This window comes from Falco punctatus, assembly GCF_963210335.1.
Source record: "Falco punctatus genome assembly, chromosome: 3".
Taxonomy (NCBI): domain Eukaryota; kingdom Metazoa; phylum Chordata; class Aves; order Falconiformes; family Falconidae; genus Falco; species Falco punctatus.
In genome coordinates, this window is record NC_137582.1 from 61,713,982 (window position 1) to 61,733,570 (window position 19,589).

The window sequence follows — 19,589 nt, forward strand, 5'->3', positions numbered from 1 at the left end:
TCGGATTTCTAGAGTTTAGAAGAATCTTCAAAACAAGCAGGGGTGGTCACATCTCTTTATTTATAGGAAATATCTGTTTCCATTAGAATTTCAGGCTCACTGACGAGCAGGTCAGTACATGCCACTGATTCTTGTTAACCTCAAACCTTTGGTCCTAGAAATGTAATTCTATGTTTAAATCAAAGTTTAGATTCTGCAGTATGTTGTCTTTTTGGAAAAGATGACTCTAAACCTACATAATATTGGCATATCTAAGATGTCTGAATGCCCAGAAAAAATTTTGTAATAGGAAAATCATACTTCAAAACCTAATCAGCATTTCTATAAAAGAAGGTTCTAGAAAAATACCAAAAATCAGTGAAATATATACATATGTATGTGTATATATATATATAAAAGAATACATTAAATACATACTGTCTTTTCAATTGATCCATTGATTTTTTTTCCTCTTCAATTCTTGCCTTTACAGCCTTGACAATCGTGGCCTGGAAAAGTTCAGCACCCCTACAGCAGAAATGTGGCAAAAGAAAAGAAAAAAGGAGAGGAAACATTAAATGACTCTAAGTTTCCCTTACACCAGTCAATCACAGAGAACTCTATGTTCTCTCTGTACATGACCTCATCTACATCAAAGAAAACTAATCCAAGACCTGAAAGAAATAATCAGTTATTCCAGAATACTAGTATCTTTACAGTCAAATATTTCAAGATCTGGGGCCAAACACTGTGATCCCTGCTCAGCCTGTAAGTTCCTCTAGCAAGCTGCTCAAGGAGTTAAGCTTCCAGTCCTCAAGAACACAGAGAATGGGTAGGTTCAAGGCTAAGGTATGAGTTCTTGCACACCTCCAGGATTTGGTTTTTATAGTCACTTCTGCATTATAATCACCTTGTCCCCCTGGAAGTTGTGAGCAAATTCCAACTTTATCCAGGGCCACGATGAGCATAGATTCAGCTGCGCTTTTACCCTCTGAACACTACAGTGCTTCTAATCTGATGACACAAATCCTTAGGCAAGTTCCTGGTGTGCCACAAGAATATGGCTGCTAACTACATTTTGTTAGAAATGTAATCAACTCGTTGATTCGGATGTCCAGATCATGTCTTGGCCATTCTTCATCATTCACTCATTAGCTTCTGAAGACTCTCAAAGAGCCTCAAAGTCTCTCAAAGTTTTAGTTTTAAAGCCTTTCTTCTGTCAGAAATTCAGTAAGAACAGCTATAGTTTTAGAGGTCTACTTCTAGCTAATTTTTCAACCATATTTTCTGCAAGATTAATGATTCTTCCATGTAACATGCAGGATAACCACAAGTACATTTTTTCAAAGGAATACAAACAAGACTGGCAGTAATTATTATCCCTAAGTATGGTAAAGTACAAAGAAGGAGATGTTCTCCTTAGCAACTTGATCACTCCTAAATTCTTATGGACTATCGAAAACTGTCATTGGATCCTCATCGCTATTGTCTGAATCACAGTTTAATCTTATTTAGGTAAGGAATTTGTATTTCACAATATTAACTTTAACTAGAAGGCAGACTCAGACCATGCTGTCTGAATCCAAACTTGACCTTCTTTCATTGTCTATGTCCATTGTCCACTATCCAATTCAAGCTTGGATTTTAGCAAGGCAAGCAGCTAACTAAAAAAATAATTATATCATTACATTTGTATTACCCTCTTTCCTGTAGTTCTTGGCACTTTTTTGGTCATTCATACATGTATCTTTACAAAGCTCCTGCCATAAGCCAGTGTGTCTCCACTTCTGCTGCTAGAGAACTCAAGCCTGGGTAGGTTCAGTAACTTACTAAAAGACACAAAGCTGGAAGTAGGAACCAAGCATGTTTCTTTCAACCCAGCCCAGTGTCATTTACATGAGACTGCTCTTTCCTTCTGGAAGCAAACATTCCAATTTAGGAGGCATTTCGATACTCATGATTTTACTTTCTGCTATTTTCACTGAACACAGGGTACAAAAAAGGCTACAAAAAGGCGGTATCCAGCAAAATTGGGCATCAGCAGACAAATTTACCCCAGAGCAAAAGTCTGAGACAGGCAATATGGATGGACGCATAGATCTTTTGGTAGCCCTGTTTAGAGTGGTGAATATTGTTCAGTATGAAGTTAAACATGTTCCCTTTTTAAAATGATCCCTGGAGGAGTAAGAACAGGAAGGTAAAAAATACCTCCTTTCAGGACATCCAAGCCTAATTTTGCCCTCAACAGATAGAAATCAATGTACATATGGGTTTTTTTTTTGAAGAAAAAAAAAAAAGCTACAATACAATTAATTCTATATTGACAAAAGTAATTCCTTAGAAATCTTACTGAAATTAAGATCTGCCTTCTTATTAAAAAACAGAAGAATGGTTGTGATAGTGATACTGGTGGGAAAGTATAAGTAACAGGCCCAAAGAGGGTGATACTTCCTAACCACACCTAGTCAGTGTTCAGTGATGTGACACTTCCCAAGTGAGACATTCTGATTGTCTTTCTACGCCAGATGTGATAACTTTCCTCTATTTTTCTTCATGTGGCATTTTTGGAGTTGTGATTTCTAAGGCCCATTGTCTCAAACAGGCTCTGATAGCAGAGTGTTTTCTTTCCAAGGCTTAAAAACTCTGGCATTTGCTCTCATATATATTGATGTTGAGAGAATGCTGCAACACACATCAACTTTCATGCTTTTAATAAGGGCTATGAGAGCAGCAGATGGTGTTTGGTAGGAAAGACGCTTTAATTTCTACCAGTTTCTCAATTAATTTGTTTTCTCATTTGTGCTTAGTCAGGGTTGGGTTTGCAATTACGAATTTAGCAGGGATTGTTTAAAACAATGTTAAAGTACTCTTTTAGTACTGCCTATCATAAATAAGCATGTACTGTACCTATGAGAGAATTGAGCTGCTTCATTTAATTTTTTAAAACTTTATGTTACCTTGATGCTAGGATCTGAGAAGCTTTTATATCTGCAACCACATGTAGGAAGTAGTAACTCATGAAGACTCTTCTTTGCAGCAGCAGGAAAGCAAAACATATACTGTCCCAAATGATTCCTGCTTCTCCACTGGGCAGTTTACAATCTACGTTGTTGGTTGCTGGAAAAAGACACCATCAGCATAAGAACTGTTGTATTAAGTATTCTTTTATAATGTTTATTCAATAAAATAATCTTATCCTTTAAAATTATTTGAATTGAGGTGCTTTAATTAGATATTTCTTTAGAAAACTGACATGCATTTCCAATTGAAGTACATCATATTTTCTTTTACACAAAACTGGAAAGCTTCCAATGATGTGATATCCCATGAAAACTGAGAATTCACCAAAAGTGAACCACTTGCAAACAAATTCACTCTGTCCTAGGAAGTACTTGAAAACAAAGAGTGGAGAAAAAGTAATTTTTGTTAGCCTGAAATATTTGATTTTCTAAAATGGTATGTTTCTTTTTTTTTTTTTTTTTTTCATTTCAAAGCAACTTTTTCTCTCATTTTTCTATTAAAAACACTAACAACATGAGAAAGAAGTGTGGGTTTTTTTTGTCAAAATAATTTTTTCACTGCCACCACCTAATATTTTCATTTTTCCTCTCCATAACTCAGTCCAGTGTTTCTTTCCATTGCACAAGAGAAAAAATATTTGAAACAACAAAATTGCTTCCTTTAGGGTAGAAGGAGACAGGCAGAGGAAATCCCATTCCTCCTACCTCTAGATTTTGGCTCGGACTATATCTTTCTTTCATTTTTTTCTTCTCTAAAAGACAGTTCTCTCAGGGATATTAAAAAAATTTAAACTGGGTTTTGTGGTGCTAAACCATAAACTAAATGGCCTATGCTGCTCTACAGAAGGGAGTAGAAGTACTCAAGGGACAGACTCTGGCTTGAAGCTGGCTTTACAATCAAGCAAGCCAGTCTAATAGATCTGGAAGGTCAAGCTCCAAGAGCTTCAAAGCCTGCTGTGTCCATCCCCTGGGGAGTAAGAAACCTGTTTCTAAGTTTCTGTTGCCGCTCAAAAATTTTTGGATAATACGAGAACTACTGGACACCATTTATCTCATGAATTTGCATCTTCATACTTCCTTTCTTTCCCCTTACTCCCCACTTACCTATTAGGATCAGACACAAAGGCAGGAATTTAGAACTTTGCTGCATACTCAGTAGGATGAAACAGTACTTTAAATTCAGCAAAAAAACACTGAAAACAGTCAGGTGTTTTCAAACTGTCAATCCAGGGTGTCAGGGCAAAGTGGAGCCAAATTAATAGCTGACTGAGAGGTGAAGTGTCTTGCTCCCCAAACTTCATTCCTCCCTTCTCTCGCTTTCATCCACATACACTATTCACTCCCTCCCTTTTATCATCACAAACATGAGAATAATTGTAAAACAAAAATTGCCTAAACTCACTATGCATGCAAAAAATTAGTACTTTTATCCTGGCTTAACCGCTTGTCATTTCAGTGAGCTGAACTGGTTTACCCTTTGAGCAACTGAACATAAGACCTGGCACACAGGGAGGAGTGGGAGTATGCAGCTGGGAAAAGGTGCCCTCTCCTTAAAGTGATGGTGAGATGACATTCTAGCTCAAGTTGTACAGTGGAAGCATACCCTCAAGTATCACATCACCTGCACATACAGGGAAACTGTTTTAAGTTCCAGTTTCACCAAATTGTTCATTTACAGCAGACGTTGGTTGTGGGTATGTGTGTGGGGTGTTGATAGTTTTCTCTGTGTATATATATATATATCTCTTTTGGTTCTGTGAAATATTTTCAATATTCTATGTTGCTAGTCAATATAGGACCAAGTGGTATTAACTGAACTTGCAGGTACGATTTTTTCACAAGGCAATATGTCAGGTACTTAAATACAGTAAAATATTTTGAAGGTGCTTCTTCATTTATAGAAAATTATGAAGAAAAATGAGCTATACTTACGAATACGGTAGCCTTTAACTGTACAAGCCAGGCTAAATGCCTGAATCAACCAGCAACTGTTCTTAATTAATGATTCAATGTAGCCACATGCTCCTATCTGGAAAGTAAAAGAACAATTTCATATAACAAGACGTACCAGAAATAAAGATAAGAAAAGTTGTACCTCTTTAAATTACATGGGAATATTGTGACGGCCCTTGGCTATTATATCCCATTATTAAAACAGAGATTAGAAGAAAGAATGCCTTAACCAGCAAAACACATCACTTTTAGATCACAAGGATTTGTTCTTTTGATTATCAGCGAGATAGAAGGTATGTGGGTTTTGTTTGTGTTTTTGTAGAGAAAGTGATACGTCTGGCACATGTTGTAATGTGACAGCTAAGCAACTTTTATAAATGACTGACTCAATCTTGCAAACATACATGGACAAGCTTAACACACGCGTAGCTCCACTGAATTCCCAAGCATAAAATGAAGCACATATGTAAGCATTTAGAACATTTGCAAATTCAAACCACCCATAAATCAATTTTATTTCAGTACAGTGACTTATATAAATGTAAAAAGAAAAATGTCTGCTCTTTTCAGTCCAGCACTAAAAATGTTCAAAGCTAAAAAGCATTTGCCAGATATAAATCTAAATTTATCTTTCAGAAAGATTTAAATTACTGGCTTGTCTCAATCACCTACCAGTGCCACTACAAGAATCTGCTCTAAAGAGTTAATTAATGTAAAAAAAACTTTAATATTTTACAGAAGAATTTGACATTTAATTATCAAACATATCTATTTTCACCTGAATTTCACACTGCTTCTAAAGGAAACAGAAATGCAGTTTGTAATTTTGTAGTTAACCTCACATTACATCACACAGCAACTGCATCTAGTAGTAGGTTTGAAAATGCTAGTTTTAAACAAAAGTTTTAATTAAATATGCACTATTTATCAATGTTATGACTAATCTTGCACTTCTTACTCACTTCCCACTCTACTGAGATTTTCACAAGACTTCTAAGGAGATACTTTACTAGGAAAAGAAACCAGAACCTGGCCCTTTGAAAATAGCTTGTGAGCTTTTACAGAGCCCAACTGAATACATGGGTGCACATTTTCCTACAATGCATATGCATTACCATTCCCTGGATATTCACTTGCAGTTTCTGAATTAAAATGCGGCCTGCTTGGTGCCTGCAGAAGGCTGTGGTCCTGAAAAAGGATTTTTAGTGACCACTCAATGCACTGTGCACCACTTCCAATGAAACCAAAGTGCTGAGGGCAGAGGAAAGACAGCGGCTACTTACTGAGAGGATGTTCTTCATTGTGATCACGAAGACATTGTACGCAATCAGCCAGTCCCAGTAACGCAGAATGCTCCTGATGGGCTTCAGCAACAGATCTCCACCAAAGAGAAGGAAATAAAAGCAAGCTACCAAGTAGCCCATACAGAATATGCTGATCCTCGTGGTTCCCGTTATGAAGATTATAGTAAGCACAAACCAGAAGAGGTAGCTAAATATTATCACCTTATACATGTCTAAGTAGGACCTGGAAGTAAAAGAAGGAGAAAAAGTTACCATTTTCTGAGGGCAATGCTACCTTTCCTCTTTCTGCACTACTGGGTGACACTTGTGCCTAAGGTCTTCTGAGCATTCTCATTCCACTTCAGCATTCGCACACCTGCTCAAGAGTAACACCATGATCAGCGGGTCTAGCTCATTCATGGGTCTCCCTGGCTCATATACTCCATAGCCCCATCCAGCCTGGCCTTGAACACTTCCAGGGATGGGGCATCCACGGCTTCTCTGGGAAACCTGGCCCAGTGCCTCACCACCCTCACAGTAAAGAATGTCTTCCTAATATCTACTCTAAATTACCCCCTTTTAAGTTTAAAACCATTCCCCCTTGTCCTATCGCTACATGCCCTTGTAAGAAGTCCCTCTCCAGGTTTCTTGTAGGCCCCCTTCAGGTACTGGAAGGCCGCTATAAGGTCTCCCCGGAGCCTTCTCTTCTCTAGGCTGAAGAAGTCCAACTCCCTCAGCCTGTTTTCATAGGAGAGGTGCTCCAGACCTCAACAACCTGGTCTAGTGGAAGGTGTCCCTGCCCATGGCAGGTGGGCTGAAACTAGATGATCTTTAAGGTCCCTTCCAAACCAAAGTTTTCTATGATTTTATGACAAGCATCTTGCTACACCCCGTTACGGCACTTTGCATCATGCAGGATCAAGCCTTGTATCATGAAAGGGGCGAAAACATGTTCTCACCAAACTTCAGGATAGAGTGATATTTTCTGGCAATGCTACATACACAATTTAAACGCTATCTGAGATCATCTTCTAAAGAAGTCTGAGCGGTATTATAGCAAATCTCTCTTATGAAGCCAGCTACAGCACTCCACTGCAAACAATTCTGTATTTATTGATGACTATGGGGAAATTCAGTCAGGTTAAAAGCCTAGTTTTCAAAGACAGCTGCTAAAAATATCTTTCTCCAATGGAGATCAACTGTTAAAGTTTTGAGGGGTAAAAGGCTTCAACGGAATATAAATGTGATAGAATTTACTGAAACATTTGCCAGGAAGCTACGAGACAGAGCTATCTGAAATCAGCCTTGGCCTACAGTGGGAAAGGGTGAGAAACGATTTGGTATTTTCAGATTCCTTAAAACCTTGACTTACTATTGACTCAGTGAGCTTTCAAATAAGAATATCTGCCAAAGGCAATACTGAATACTACATATAGCTAAACACTGCAAAACCAACTAATTCTTAGTTTCCTCCCATTTAGTGTTTTGATTCCAGATGTAACTGTGTTTTCAGGGTCTGTTCACCCAGGCTGCGAAACTAGATTTGTCAGGAAACCAGGCAGGGATACAGCACTATAGGAGTACACATTTACCTAAGCCAAAACATGTAAGGAGTAAATGAACTAAATGCACTGTACGAAGCCACATTAAAAGGCCCCTGCTGCTTGATGTTCTCAGGCTCAGAACTTTCTAGGAGTATGTATTTATAGTCCTACATTTATAGGCCTGTATTACACATTTCACTTGCCGAAGCCAACCAGAGAGGCATTTAATGAAAGTAAAGAGAAAACTCCTTTATGTTTACTTCCCACAGACATTAAAGAAATGTATGGACTACTGCCTGTGAAATCTAAAAATGTAATGACTTTAGAGATGCTACTGGGTTTTGGGTGATAAAACATTAACAAAGAGTCAATATACAATGAGAAAATAAAGAAGCAGGAGACATTGGCTGAACAGGTCTTCACTAACTCGATATTCCCTGGAAATGATGGTCTCACTGTTTCTCCAGAAAAAAAAAAAATACAAACCAAACATAATATTTAGTGTTCCTTTAATAATAACTATTGATGTGTTGGATGGCTAGGAAGAGATCACCTTCCTGACACTGCTCTAACAATTGCAATATTTAAAACCACTTGTCCTCTGCTATCAACAAAATGCATCAGCATCTTTTGAGAAAAACCCAGAATAGAATTGAATTGATCAAACCCCATCAATATCTTAATAGTCATCAATAAAAATGGACTCTGACTCTTAAAGACAACTGGAACTAGCTGGATCTGAACTTTCCTGCATAGGTGCATGGCACTTGGTGGAGTCACAGTCCAACAGCAGATATCACTCTCAGATTAAAACTTCCAGAAATGAGAGAGAATATGAAAAGGAAGAGAATAAATTTAGCTATTTTTTCACTATGTTAAATATTTGCTACATTTTAGCAGTCGTTTAAAATATTAAATACATCTGTTCTTCTCATTTTCAAAATAGACATTAAATTTAATAGCACTGGACATCTCCAAATGAACAACAAAACAGGATGTAAAGAAAAACTTCTCAAAAGGCAGGAGGCAATACAAAATTTTTAAGTGACAATGTAGTTCTTAGAGATTAAAATAATTCTGATTTTTATAAATATGCAACTACAAGCAAGCCCAACCATAAAAATGGCTCCCAAGAATTCACCTTGGAGTGGACATGTTACAAAATGGTGTTTGAACAGTAATCCAGGGCACAGCTAATCAATGAATACGACCAACCATTCCAGGTACCTTTGTGCTGGCCCAACAATAATGCCACATTGAACACAATGGACAGAACTATACTCTATTAGTTTCAAGTAGATAAAAAGATTTCTGAAATCACACTTCTTTCAGTTGCGGTATGCCAAAAATCCCTGTCTGTTACAGCGTGGAGTCATGCATTTCCCCAGTTTTCATTTTTTATAATGATATAGGTAGGTTAAGTGCTGTGAGAGCAGGAATGAAGATGTGTCTTGGTGGAGGACTTCCCTATGTATTGCCTCTCAAATCACTTGACACATTCTCAGATGCAGATCTTTAAATTCTGCCCCAAATCCCAGAAAGTTACCAAGTGAGGAGTTTAAGTTCCTTGCTCTGGAGATTATAATGCAAAGTGGGAGGCTGATGCACAGACATCTCAACAGCTAAAAAGACACTACACAAACCCAGAAGGGTGCTTACCCTCTGTTTGAAAACTTCTTCACAGACAGAAAAAAATGCTTAGTCTTGGAATAGCATATACTATAATTTCACGCTTTCACTGAAGACCACATAGATCATTAGTTTAATGCCACATAAACCTTCCAAACCTCGTCTTCTGAGTGCTCTTTACATCTACATCCAGTCACAGAGAAGAGAGGCTAAATGTGTAATCTGACAATACACCTAGGAAATCTGAGCAGATGCTTCCTAAGGGGAAATCCCCTCAGCTCTGCATCCCAGCCCCTTCTTTGGCTTTGGCTCTTTGAACTGGTTTCAAGAAGCAAATTTGCAAAAGCTTATATAACTGGGTGGAGGACAGAAGAAAGAAATACTTTTCTGTCCATTCAGCCTATGAGCCAGCTCACTGCTGGTGTGATACAGGTGGGAGCATGTAGCTGGAGGTCAGGAATACAGCCACACATCTGAGGAAGACTAGTCACTATGCCAGCGTACCAAGAGCATCAAACTATGGCTGTCAGTAGTAAAATAACCTCTGAATTAGAAACTATCCAGAAGAAACCTGAAAGATTAATGAAAAGTAAAAAAATGTTGATTTGCCAACTGTGTCATTAGCAGAACCCACTGATACAACTCTGGATAACATTTTGGAAAAAATTACTGTATCTCTTTGCTCAAAACCAAGGAAAACAAAGCCTGAAGTTCATTCCACCCATCCATCAAAGCTACTGTGACCTCAAGATGGCTCTCCCATCAAATACTCTGCTTTCATTTACTAAAGCTTTATTAGTCTTATCATGATTGCGTCGATATTTTATTTCCACAGGAATTAATTTTTAACTGTAATACCATCCAGCCTGTTGCAAAAGGATTGCTTTATCTGTAGTTGTTTTCCCAGCGAGCTCAACGCTGTGTTTGGCTGTGGCCAGTCTATTGCCCAGACCTCTGCCTGCAGGCACCAAGAGGTGCTGATGCTGCAGCCAACAGCCCCTTTGAGGAAAGATGTTTGTCCTCAGACAGCACTTTGAAGTTTCAGGAAAAACACACTTCTGCTTACACACTGGTGAGGAGCCTATTGTGCTGTTGCACAGACCAGTATAGCTCAATGTTTCTTCATGCTGGAGGGGCTGCCGTTATGTAGCCTCATTGCCTTCCCTTATCAGCCACCTGTTTTGCTTTGAGTGTGGCTACACACCCCCATATAACACCAAGGCTCTTCCCACAGTGCTCTTCTGGTGACTACCCTCTCCCTCTCCTCCAGCCATATTATCGCTACATATATTCATTCTGTAAGCTACCCCTACTACCCAGATTTCTTCTTTCTTTCCTGTCTTCCCTGTCTCCTATCCCTTACATTTTTAGCAGCCTGTGTGACCTCTAATCCTAACATTGCTAATTTCTCATCAAGCATCCATCCCCAAAGCCTTTCCCTGTAGCTCCATTTCAGCTTTCAGAAAGCAGTTTCATTGATTTTCCCTTTGCCAATTAGTGACATCAAACATTCTGAAAATTTGCTCTCTTATTTCAATGGATGTCTTCACATTTAGTGTTGTGGATCCTATAGGTCTCAGTCCCCACTATTTTTGTCAAGCCCTCTCTCAGGACTGATACCCTCTTACTCTCACTCTTACCAGTGAGGTTTTTTCTTCATGCTTCCATCTGCTTTAAACATTCCCAAATCCACAGCTGTGTTATTTGTTGGGGTTCATTTTATTAGCGACAAAATGTTTATCTGCTTCATACAAAAAATATGACAGGAAGCCTGTAATGATGATTTGCAGATCCTCTCTCACTAACCTAAGTTAGAAGAAGTGTAGTTCCAAGAAAGGCATTACAGCTGCCTTTGAAAGACTTCATCTGACTCACCTGGTAATGGTTCCCAGGGTTCAGGTATTAAAGGGGACAGTTCAATGACTGGTTGTTAACATTGTTTCTGCTCTTAAGAGGAAAAAAGTAGATTACAATCCCTTTTTTTTTTTTTTCCTGCCAGTGTCTAGAAGAACGTCTGCAAACTGCTTGGGAACTGAAATGAGAATTTTCCAGCATTAGAGACTGTGGGAAAGGATTATCCTCAGTGAAGTCACATTAAATCCTGTTTCATTTTAAAAGCTCCAACTTCTATTCTTAATTTTTATTTCTGTTTCAAAGTCCTTTGGTTGTGCTCTCCCTTGGGGTCAAGCACATATCCCCTGAGAAATCTGAGGGTGGAAAGACAGGAAAATTTCAGGAAATCTCTCCCTTAGACTGTATTTATCATTGTTGAGCTCAAATATTTCTCCAGAGAGAAGGAAATTAAGCATTTGGAAATATGTTCTTTTTCTGCCACTGTTTATATTGCAGTTAAAAGCCTTTTACCCATGCCTACTGGAAAAGTGACCAAATAGCATCTTCTCAAGGGAAGAGATACTTCAGAAACGGTGCTTCAGTCTGCAACTGCCACTTCTGTTACATGGCAGTAAATACACATTGGTCTTCTCAGAAAACACATGAATACTAAGCACTAATTCTTTTTATGCTTTGTAATTTATTCATAACCAGGTTGTCTTCACTTATTTGTTTGGCTCTTTCTGACTGACTCCTGGAAAAATGCCACTTTTCATTTCACTTGCTTGGATAAGCTTTGAACCAAATTCTTGTCCATGTTACTAAACAGTCAGAGTATTCTGAAACTTCTGTGGCAAAGTGCAAGAAATGTCTTTAGACAAAGCCCTTTCAGTTCCAAATTGTCTTGGACGGAAGCCAGATAAATATATTTTCTTCTGAGGTATATCATAGCTGGATTCTCCAGAGCTTGAAAGTTCTTCTTTTTAAAGATTGATAATCCCTAATAAAAGATTCAGTCACTTTAAGAGACTGTCAGCCATTCTCTGGTGCTTCTTTAAGCAAATTAGGCATTCAAGATGGCATATGTGCAGTGCAACCTCTCAAAAATAACATAATCTAAAGCCTGGGAAAAACTGTATTGTAATGAAAGCATTGAAAAAGATGCTTAAGAGCTCAAAGAAAGGAAAGATACCATCGAGAACACAAGATCTATTATGCAGTTTGTACTTAAGGAAGGTCTGTTTATACAAATACACACTGCTCTACAAGTATGTTCCCATTACAGATTCAGGAAGCTAACACTACAAACAGCAAAAAAATATAAAGTTACAGCTTACCTGCCCAAGCATCTACAAGAAAGGCTATCATAAACAGGAATTTCCTCTGTCCCTGAAATTAATGGGTTTTCTATTCATTTGATGGATTTTTCAAACAAAAATGTCCCTGTTCTGTTTCTTTCTCTGCCTTGTTCTTTTCATTCTGCTTCTTATTCACACAACATAAAACTATCACATGAAACAGCCACACAGATTTCTGAAATTAGCTGGAACAAGTATAAAGTGATCACAATTTATTTGTTCAGCTCACTACTGTTAATGGCATTCTTTGATTTTCTGCTTTTTTTTTTTGTACTCTCCACCAGTAAGTAATATTACTTACTGCTTAATACAAGTTGCAAACTCCCAATTAAATGCTTGCATATCATTAACCATCCATACACAGGTCTACTTTGTCAGCACATACCAAGCAGCGTGTTTGAATGGATGTGATGCCACCAATGACTTCAAGCTAATGCACACCATGCATATGAACCAAAACAGAGAACTTAACCCGCAGGATTGTGGAGAGGCCGCAGGCCAGTCCAGCTTGGACTTCGCTTTCCATTATAAACCTGATGCTGATTCCGATCCAAAATCTTCAAAGAACATCCTCTGTGCCTCAAATTTTTCATGATTGGTCATTTCGGAATACCTTCCAGAGATGACAGAAATACCTACCAGATTCCAGGGACCTTTGAAAAGATGCCAAAAGAGGCTGTTTAAAAAGCAGTGATTTTCTTGCCTCTTTTTCCCTTCTGAAGACATCCTTAAAATACATTCTCATCATTAATGAGTTTTTTCACAATGATTTTTTTTCTGGTCTCTAAAGGACCAAAATTCGATTTCTTTCTGCCAGCAACCATTTCACCAGTGATAGTCTTTGCCAGTGACCAATCACACCAGTGTGCCTGATGCAACTGCCGTCTTAGCTTTTGCTAAGATGGACACCACTAAAGTGGTAAGAAACAAACCTGGAAAATCCGCACTACACATTCCTCTCAGCCAAGCCCTATTTGGCAGATGTCTTTTGGAAAGCAAGCCCATTTAATGGAGCATTTTGCGATGGCGAGACTGTGACTTCTCTCTGCCTATGTTACTGAATCTAGAGCACTGGGTCCACCGTGCAGACTGGAAATACTCAAGGGGGAGAACTGTTCACCCTTCACCCAGAACTGACTATAAATCTCTGAACAAATGAGTTGAATGTATGTCCGTGGTCTCCTCTTCAAAGCTATTTCAAGATAGATTTGGCCACCATTTTCAACAGAAACAGGATCAGCTTAAAGATCTTAAGAAGGGCTTCAGGTGATACCACTTCTCTGGTAAAAGAAATAAAAGTTTATCAGCAAAAGGAAGATTTTGCTAGACATTAGTTGATTTTTTTTTTAATTCCTTTCACACTCAGACATCCGTTGGTAACATGCATTTACAAACACCTAGTCTGACAAACACAATTAGCTAAGAAATCTTACTCTTCTTATTCTTGTACTACTGCATCAAACTTTCAGACACAACTTTGATTAAGAATATGCCCAGCACAATCCAGAAGAGCTGAGCTAATCTGTGCTTGCAGAAATGATCACATAGGAATGGTCCTATTGTTTGAAGGCTATCCAGAACAGACTCTCTCAGGCTCTGCTCCCTATTTATATTAGGCACCTTCTCGAACAACCCTACATCCAATGTTGAGAAACAGGAAGACACCGCAGCTGTCTTTCCAAGACACTTTCAAGGTTCTTATGCCTGGATGATATAGCACAAAGGACAGTCTCTTATACTAGAGTATTATTTTGATTGTACTTAGACAACAACTCAGCAGGACATGAGTGATGACTTTGTGGAATTAAACGTATACATGGGCAAGTTCAGACTAGAATGGATACTTGCTAACATGCCTGTGTTTTGGGGAAGCCATCAGAGTGCTGAAGTCTACCATAAACACTGTCCCACAGGACATTCTTGGAGGGAATACGTGTTTTCAGGCAAATTTATCTCTGAACATCCCTCTGGGGAGCACTTAATCAGCAGTGTTAGGAAGACTTGTTTTCATCTGCCCTTTTCTAAACCAGAAGCTGATCACCTAGAAGCTATCTTCTGTCTCATACAGCAGTAAAACATGTCAGGAGATGGGATCATACATGAATATAAATTCCAAGTAAAACTGGAAGCTGTGAGAGTTTTCATTTCAGACCAGAGGACTTTACAAAACGGAAGCACTATATTTTCCAAGTGTTTAAGATTCAGTTCTTACCGGCAGTGAATGAAGTCAGGAACAGGATTATGCTGGCTAAAAGATGCTGCATCAAGATTCATGCAAATCTCCACATTGTCTCCAGCCATGATTCGTACTGCAGCTTTATTTTCATCCTCAAATGTCTGCCTTTGTAAGGACGCACACAGCAGCAACATGAAATCATCTAGGAGAAAGCAGTAGTTGCAAGGAAAAATTCAGTCATTAACTTAGGTGTAGGGAGTTGTGGTAATGTATTATAATGTAGCTACTAGATTGTTTATCCACGCTTTGAACCTCCAAGACTGTGCTACTCTCTTTTATCACCAATTTGAAATGTATTGGTTTTAGTTTATTTATCTGTCATCTTCTATGATTTTTACTGATAAATAAATTAGAAAAGGAGGGGAAAAATCATACTTTTCGATGCCACTTCACTGAAAAGCTATATGGAAAAAAACATGCAGAAATTACCAATTCTTTGAATTTTTCTGCTGCATACAAAGCCACACTTAGTATTCAATTTCTTACATACTATGTCAACTTACTACTGAAGAGTAAATAAAAGGCTGGCTTCAAATTACACTGTACAGATGCTTTAAGCAAAGGACATGTAAACACTTCACAATTATGTGCTAAAATACTTACAGACAAGGAAGACAGGGTTTGGTCTCACAATGAAGTCTGGAAAGTATAACCACTTTATGATGTTGGAGTTGAAGTTGGCATTACCACTTCTCCATGGATAGTCTGCGTGACAAAGGCAGGCAAAAATGCAATCAGTACTTTATAACAATTACTTCATCCTTTTCTTCTGAGTATTTACCAATTTGCCACCACTCTTCTGTAAAACCAAGCAGTAGTAATTGTCCATAGAGGGTAAGTGTCCTTACCTTTACAAGGAGCAGGTGGGATGCCAATGCAAAGGAAGTACTGGAATGTAATGATGCATGCCAGAAAACAGCAGTATTTTGGCCAGATCTCTGCAATAGCTTTTCTTCTACGTCGATACAGTACAGCAATCAGCCAGAAGGCATGAATCATGGCATAAAAATCCATTCGTTGACCAATTACATTCACTGATAGAAGAAAACAGGTCTGGAAAAGTAAAGAAACGTAACATTTGCAACCTGATGGCTAGTCAATGCAGCAATGATAAACTATTCTGGATCCTGACAGAATGCTTGGACATATGCTGGGACTGACAGCAGGAACCCTGTGCAAACCAACACACCAAAACAGTTTGTAACTCTCCAACAGCAACCTCCCCCACCCCACTCCAACACCACAAATTTTTTATACTCTTCTATGAATGGCAGCTGAATACAGTGAATATAGTGAATACAGCACTAAAGCAGGTTTCCATTATGTGATATCTAAAGATACAGAATGGAAAGAATGTTGTCACAGTAGCCTGTATGCGAAAGGTTTAATTGCTGCCAAGCAAAGCACGTATTACACATCCATATATTTTGATAGCACTTGCAGATGTGAAAAAGAAGAGGAACTATTAATAACAGCAACAACTGAAGTGTATCCTCATGTGAGAACCAGACAAAGAGAAAAGGGATTTAGAACCATACAACTTCTATTGGTTATAGACAAATTCAGCCAATTCCTGTAAAGCAGCTTTAGTTCTCCATTCTAAAGGCTCTGCATCCCAGACCATTTCTGTTCTCTGGCTCCACTTAGAGTAGTCCCTTCCTTCACTCAGTGCCATGAAGCATGTTTTCAAACTTAGTGAATAATTCATAGTGATTCATTTGTTCAGCATGCTTCACTATTTTGATTTTCTCTCTCCTTAGATTAGGATGAGGTTAAATTTATTTCCTGAAGGAAATAGCTCGCTGATTAATTTTAATTTTCACTCATTCTTAATCCTCAGACTGGCTGTGAACAGTTTACTCTGTTGATCAGTAGCAAGGGGTGGTAGTGTTTAATAGATAGGTCAAGTGCATCATTATGATTAGACTTGGGATGCGTTTGCTTAGGAGTTGCCTTCCTCAGATAGCCATAGAAATTTGTGAAAGTCACTATTTCTGCAAACATTTTTGAAAGTACATTTCATGTGTCTGCGAACAGACGAGGTAAGGGAACAAAGATGAGATATTTTTCTTTATTTTTTTTTCCCAGCACTTCCTCAGTGATAGCATGTCTTCAAGGCAGGTTCAGTTCTGATGTTTTGCTGCTGGATTGGGTGAAGCAGACAGAAGGAACACATTAGTTCAGCCTAAAGCCCAGCAGTGGGCCACTCTGCTTGCAAACAGACAAGCAGATCTTCTACTAAACAAGACACCTACCAGGTATTTAAGATACATCATGGATCTTCAGAAAAATCCCTTCACTCCTTTGTACCTGCTTCTCCTAATCCTCTGTGTAGTTTTGTGTACTGGAGAAAGAACTTTGTCTTACACTGGTGGCACAAAGCAGCAATAACCTTTGCTGAAGCTCTTGCTCCTGCAGACTGCTAATAGCTATAGTAACAAATATAAAGAAGAAGGATGCATCTGTGCTGCCAGAGGCAAAAGAAGCTTAGAAATGTTTAGAAACAATGGCCTGCTAGCCCCTGCCACCTTCTGCTCCTGCAGTCCATGATTCCCTGTGTGTGTGTGCATGAGAAGGTATGCCTCAATTCTGTCCCTTGTCCCATCTCTTATCCCTTTTCAGCGAAAAGTAAGAGGAAAACCACTACTAGCAAAACCCATTACTGTGGCAAGGTCTAACATGAGCAATGACTAAGAAGCATCCAGCTGTCAAACACAGTTCAAGCTAATGTTCAACAACAACACAATCAAAAGGTTTGGAATGATAGTCTAAAGAAAATTGATATATAGCGATATACCTCCAAACCAAACTTGTAGAAGAAATAGTTTATGAAATACTTGACACAGTTTACCAGCCCATCATCCAGATGTGCTCTTGTAATATCATGGAAAATGGTTTTAGTCACAGGTGCGGTAAGGTTATTTCGACATCTGTAGTACTCTTGATGACGGTAGATTGTAACTTCAAAAGCCAGAATAGCCAGCATCAGTAAGTTATTCTATGGGAGACACAATCAGAAGAATATTAAACAAAAATCACAACCATAAGAAGCTATAAATTTGTCCAATAAGCATGAACCCATGAATACCAAAATGGATGTTACCACTGAGTGCTTCCGCACTCAAGGATGCATTGGCACCTATTCCCAGCTACTACCATTGAAACAAAGTAAGGTTCCTACCACTTCTGGGATTTCAATGAAACGTACATTTAGAAGATACAATTGAAGACATTCATCAAAAGGTACTATAATGAACACTAGTTGTGGAAAGCAATGGGAGGGCAAATGCACTGACCCATCCATATGCCCTCCGTTTCATAGCTTCTCTTAAGACAACATGCTTTGCTTTGCAGGAGATAGAGGACAGAAGCATACACAAAGTCATCTGCAGGGGTGCAGCTGGCAAGCACTAACTTCCTAAAACTGCAAGGATGCTGGATAGTGCAAATATATTCTGGATACTCTTAAATGAACAGTCCACCTGCCAGTCTTCACTCAGACACAGCTCCTTCTGTCCCAAAGCCAGATTGACTAGGATGCAGTCTTTAGCAGCTCTGAAGTGAGTTTTTTCTCTCAGGAGGGAGATCTGCCCTATGCTCCACAGAAGAGAGGTATTAACCAACTCCAAAAATTGGTTAAAAAGACCAGGTCAGAGAAAGTCACTCAAGGAAGTCATAAGTGATGGTGAAGAGGCAGTATCTATATCTCTGTACGTTAAGAAATATTTGGGACAAGAATATCCTGACACAAGTACCGCTGGGGTTTTTTTATGTTCCAGTTTGGTTGTGGTTTTGTTTGGTTGTTTTTGTGTTTTTTGTTTGTTTGTTTTTTTTTTTTTTTTTTTTTTTTTTGACAAGAAGTTATTTTTGCTTGTTGTTGCTGGAATTCCTATTCTTTCTGGGGAGTTTTACAGAATCCATCACAGGCAGGCTCCCCAGTTCAACACTGCAGACATTTTGAAAGTCTGTTATTAAAGCGGCATAACAGAAATACACCAAGACTTGAAGCTTGGGACCTTCAAGTCTAGCACTGAACTGAGTTCGTCTATGCGAAACAAACATTTTATTTGTTAACTCGATGAAAACCAAAGAAAAATAATCTAATTCTAATCTAAATAATCTAAATCTAGAATTCTAATCCTGAAGTGGTATCTGTTTATAGCTGTAAAGCTCCTAGCACCAAGCCTAGCACCAAGCACTAGACAACTTCACTCTCCATGCAGAAGAACTTCTTAGGTCAGTAATTGCTCTTCCCCGCCTGTATTCTTAACTGGGGGGGGGGGGGGCATGGTTATGTGAGTGAGTGGCAGAGGAACTACCAGGGCCCAATACGTTGACTGCCAGAGCCCGGCAGGTGCTCCCGACACAACCAAAGCACACAGAGGCAAGCTCTGAGGGAAGAAATGAGGAATAAATCCAGTTAGATCAAAACTTGCTGTTCAGTCAACTATTTCTGACAGCCTTAAACTGTGGATACAAAATTTTGGAGATTCTTTAAATGAAGAAGAGACGTTCAAGGTCTGCTCAGGGACTTGGCACATTTTTATTGTAAGTAGGTTTTTTTAATGAAGACAGGAATAATAAAATACTGCTCACAGGCATCAACCAAAACCAAGAAGAAAACCAAAAGACATCCATTTACTAGCACCTGAATGATTTATTCCCTTAACTCACTATATTTTCTAAGTAGTTACTGAGGAATAAGCACTTAAAAAAATTAACTGCTTATAGCATATACTGTCATTCAAGGCAAT

The 19,589-nt window shown here is 38.6% G+C and overlaps 1 protein-coding gene across 15 annotated transcripts in view; it reads right to left on the bottom strand.

Moving 5' to 3' along the window:
- Window positions 1–19,589, bottom strand: part of PIEZO2 (piezo type mechanosensitive ion channel component 2) — a 314,755-nt gene that overhangs the window by 53,690 nt on the left and 241,476 nt on the right. For all 15 annotated transcript variants that reach the window (XM_080379006.1, XM_080379005.1, XM_080379004.1 and 12 more), the window contains 8 exons: window positions 17,633–17,833; window positions 15,684–15,888; window positions 15,439–15,540; window positions 14,812–14,977; window positions 6,236–6,479; window positions 4,932–5,028; window positions 2,937–3,096; window positions 418–507 (listed from right to left, as the gene is read on the bottom strand). In XM_080379006.1, coding sequence (XP_080235132.1) covers window positions 418–507; window positions 2,937–3,096; window positions 4,932–5,028; window positions 6,236–6,479; window positions 14,812–14,977; window positions 15,439–15,540; window positions 15,684–15,888; window positions 17,633–17,833 — 1,265 coding nt within the window. The remainder of the gene's footprint in view (window positions 1–417; window positions 508–2,936; window positions 3,097–4,931; window positions 5,029–6,235; window positions 6,480–14,811; window positions 14,978–15,438; window positions 15,541–15,683; window positions 15,889–17,632; window positions 17,834–19,589) is intronic.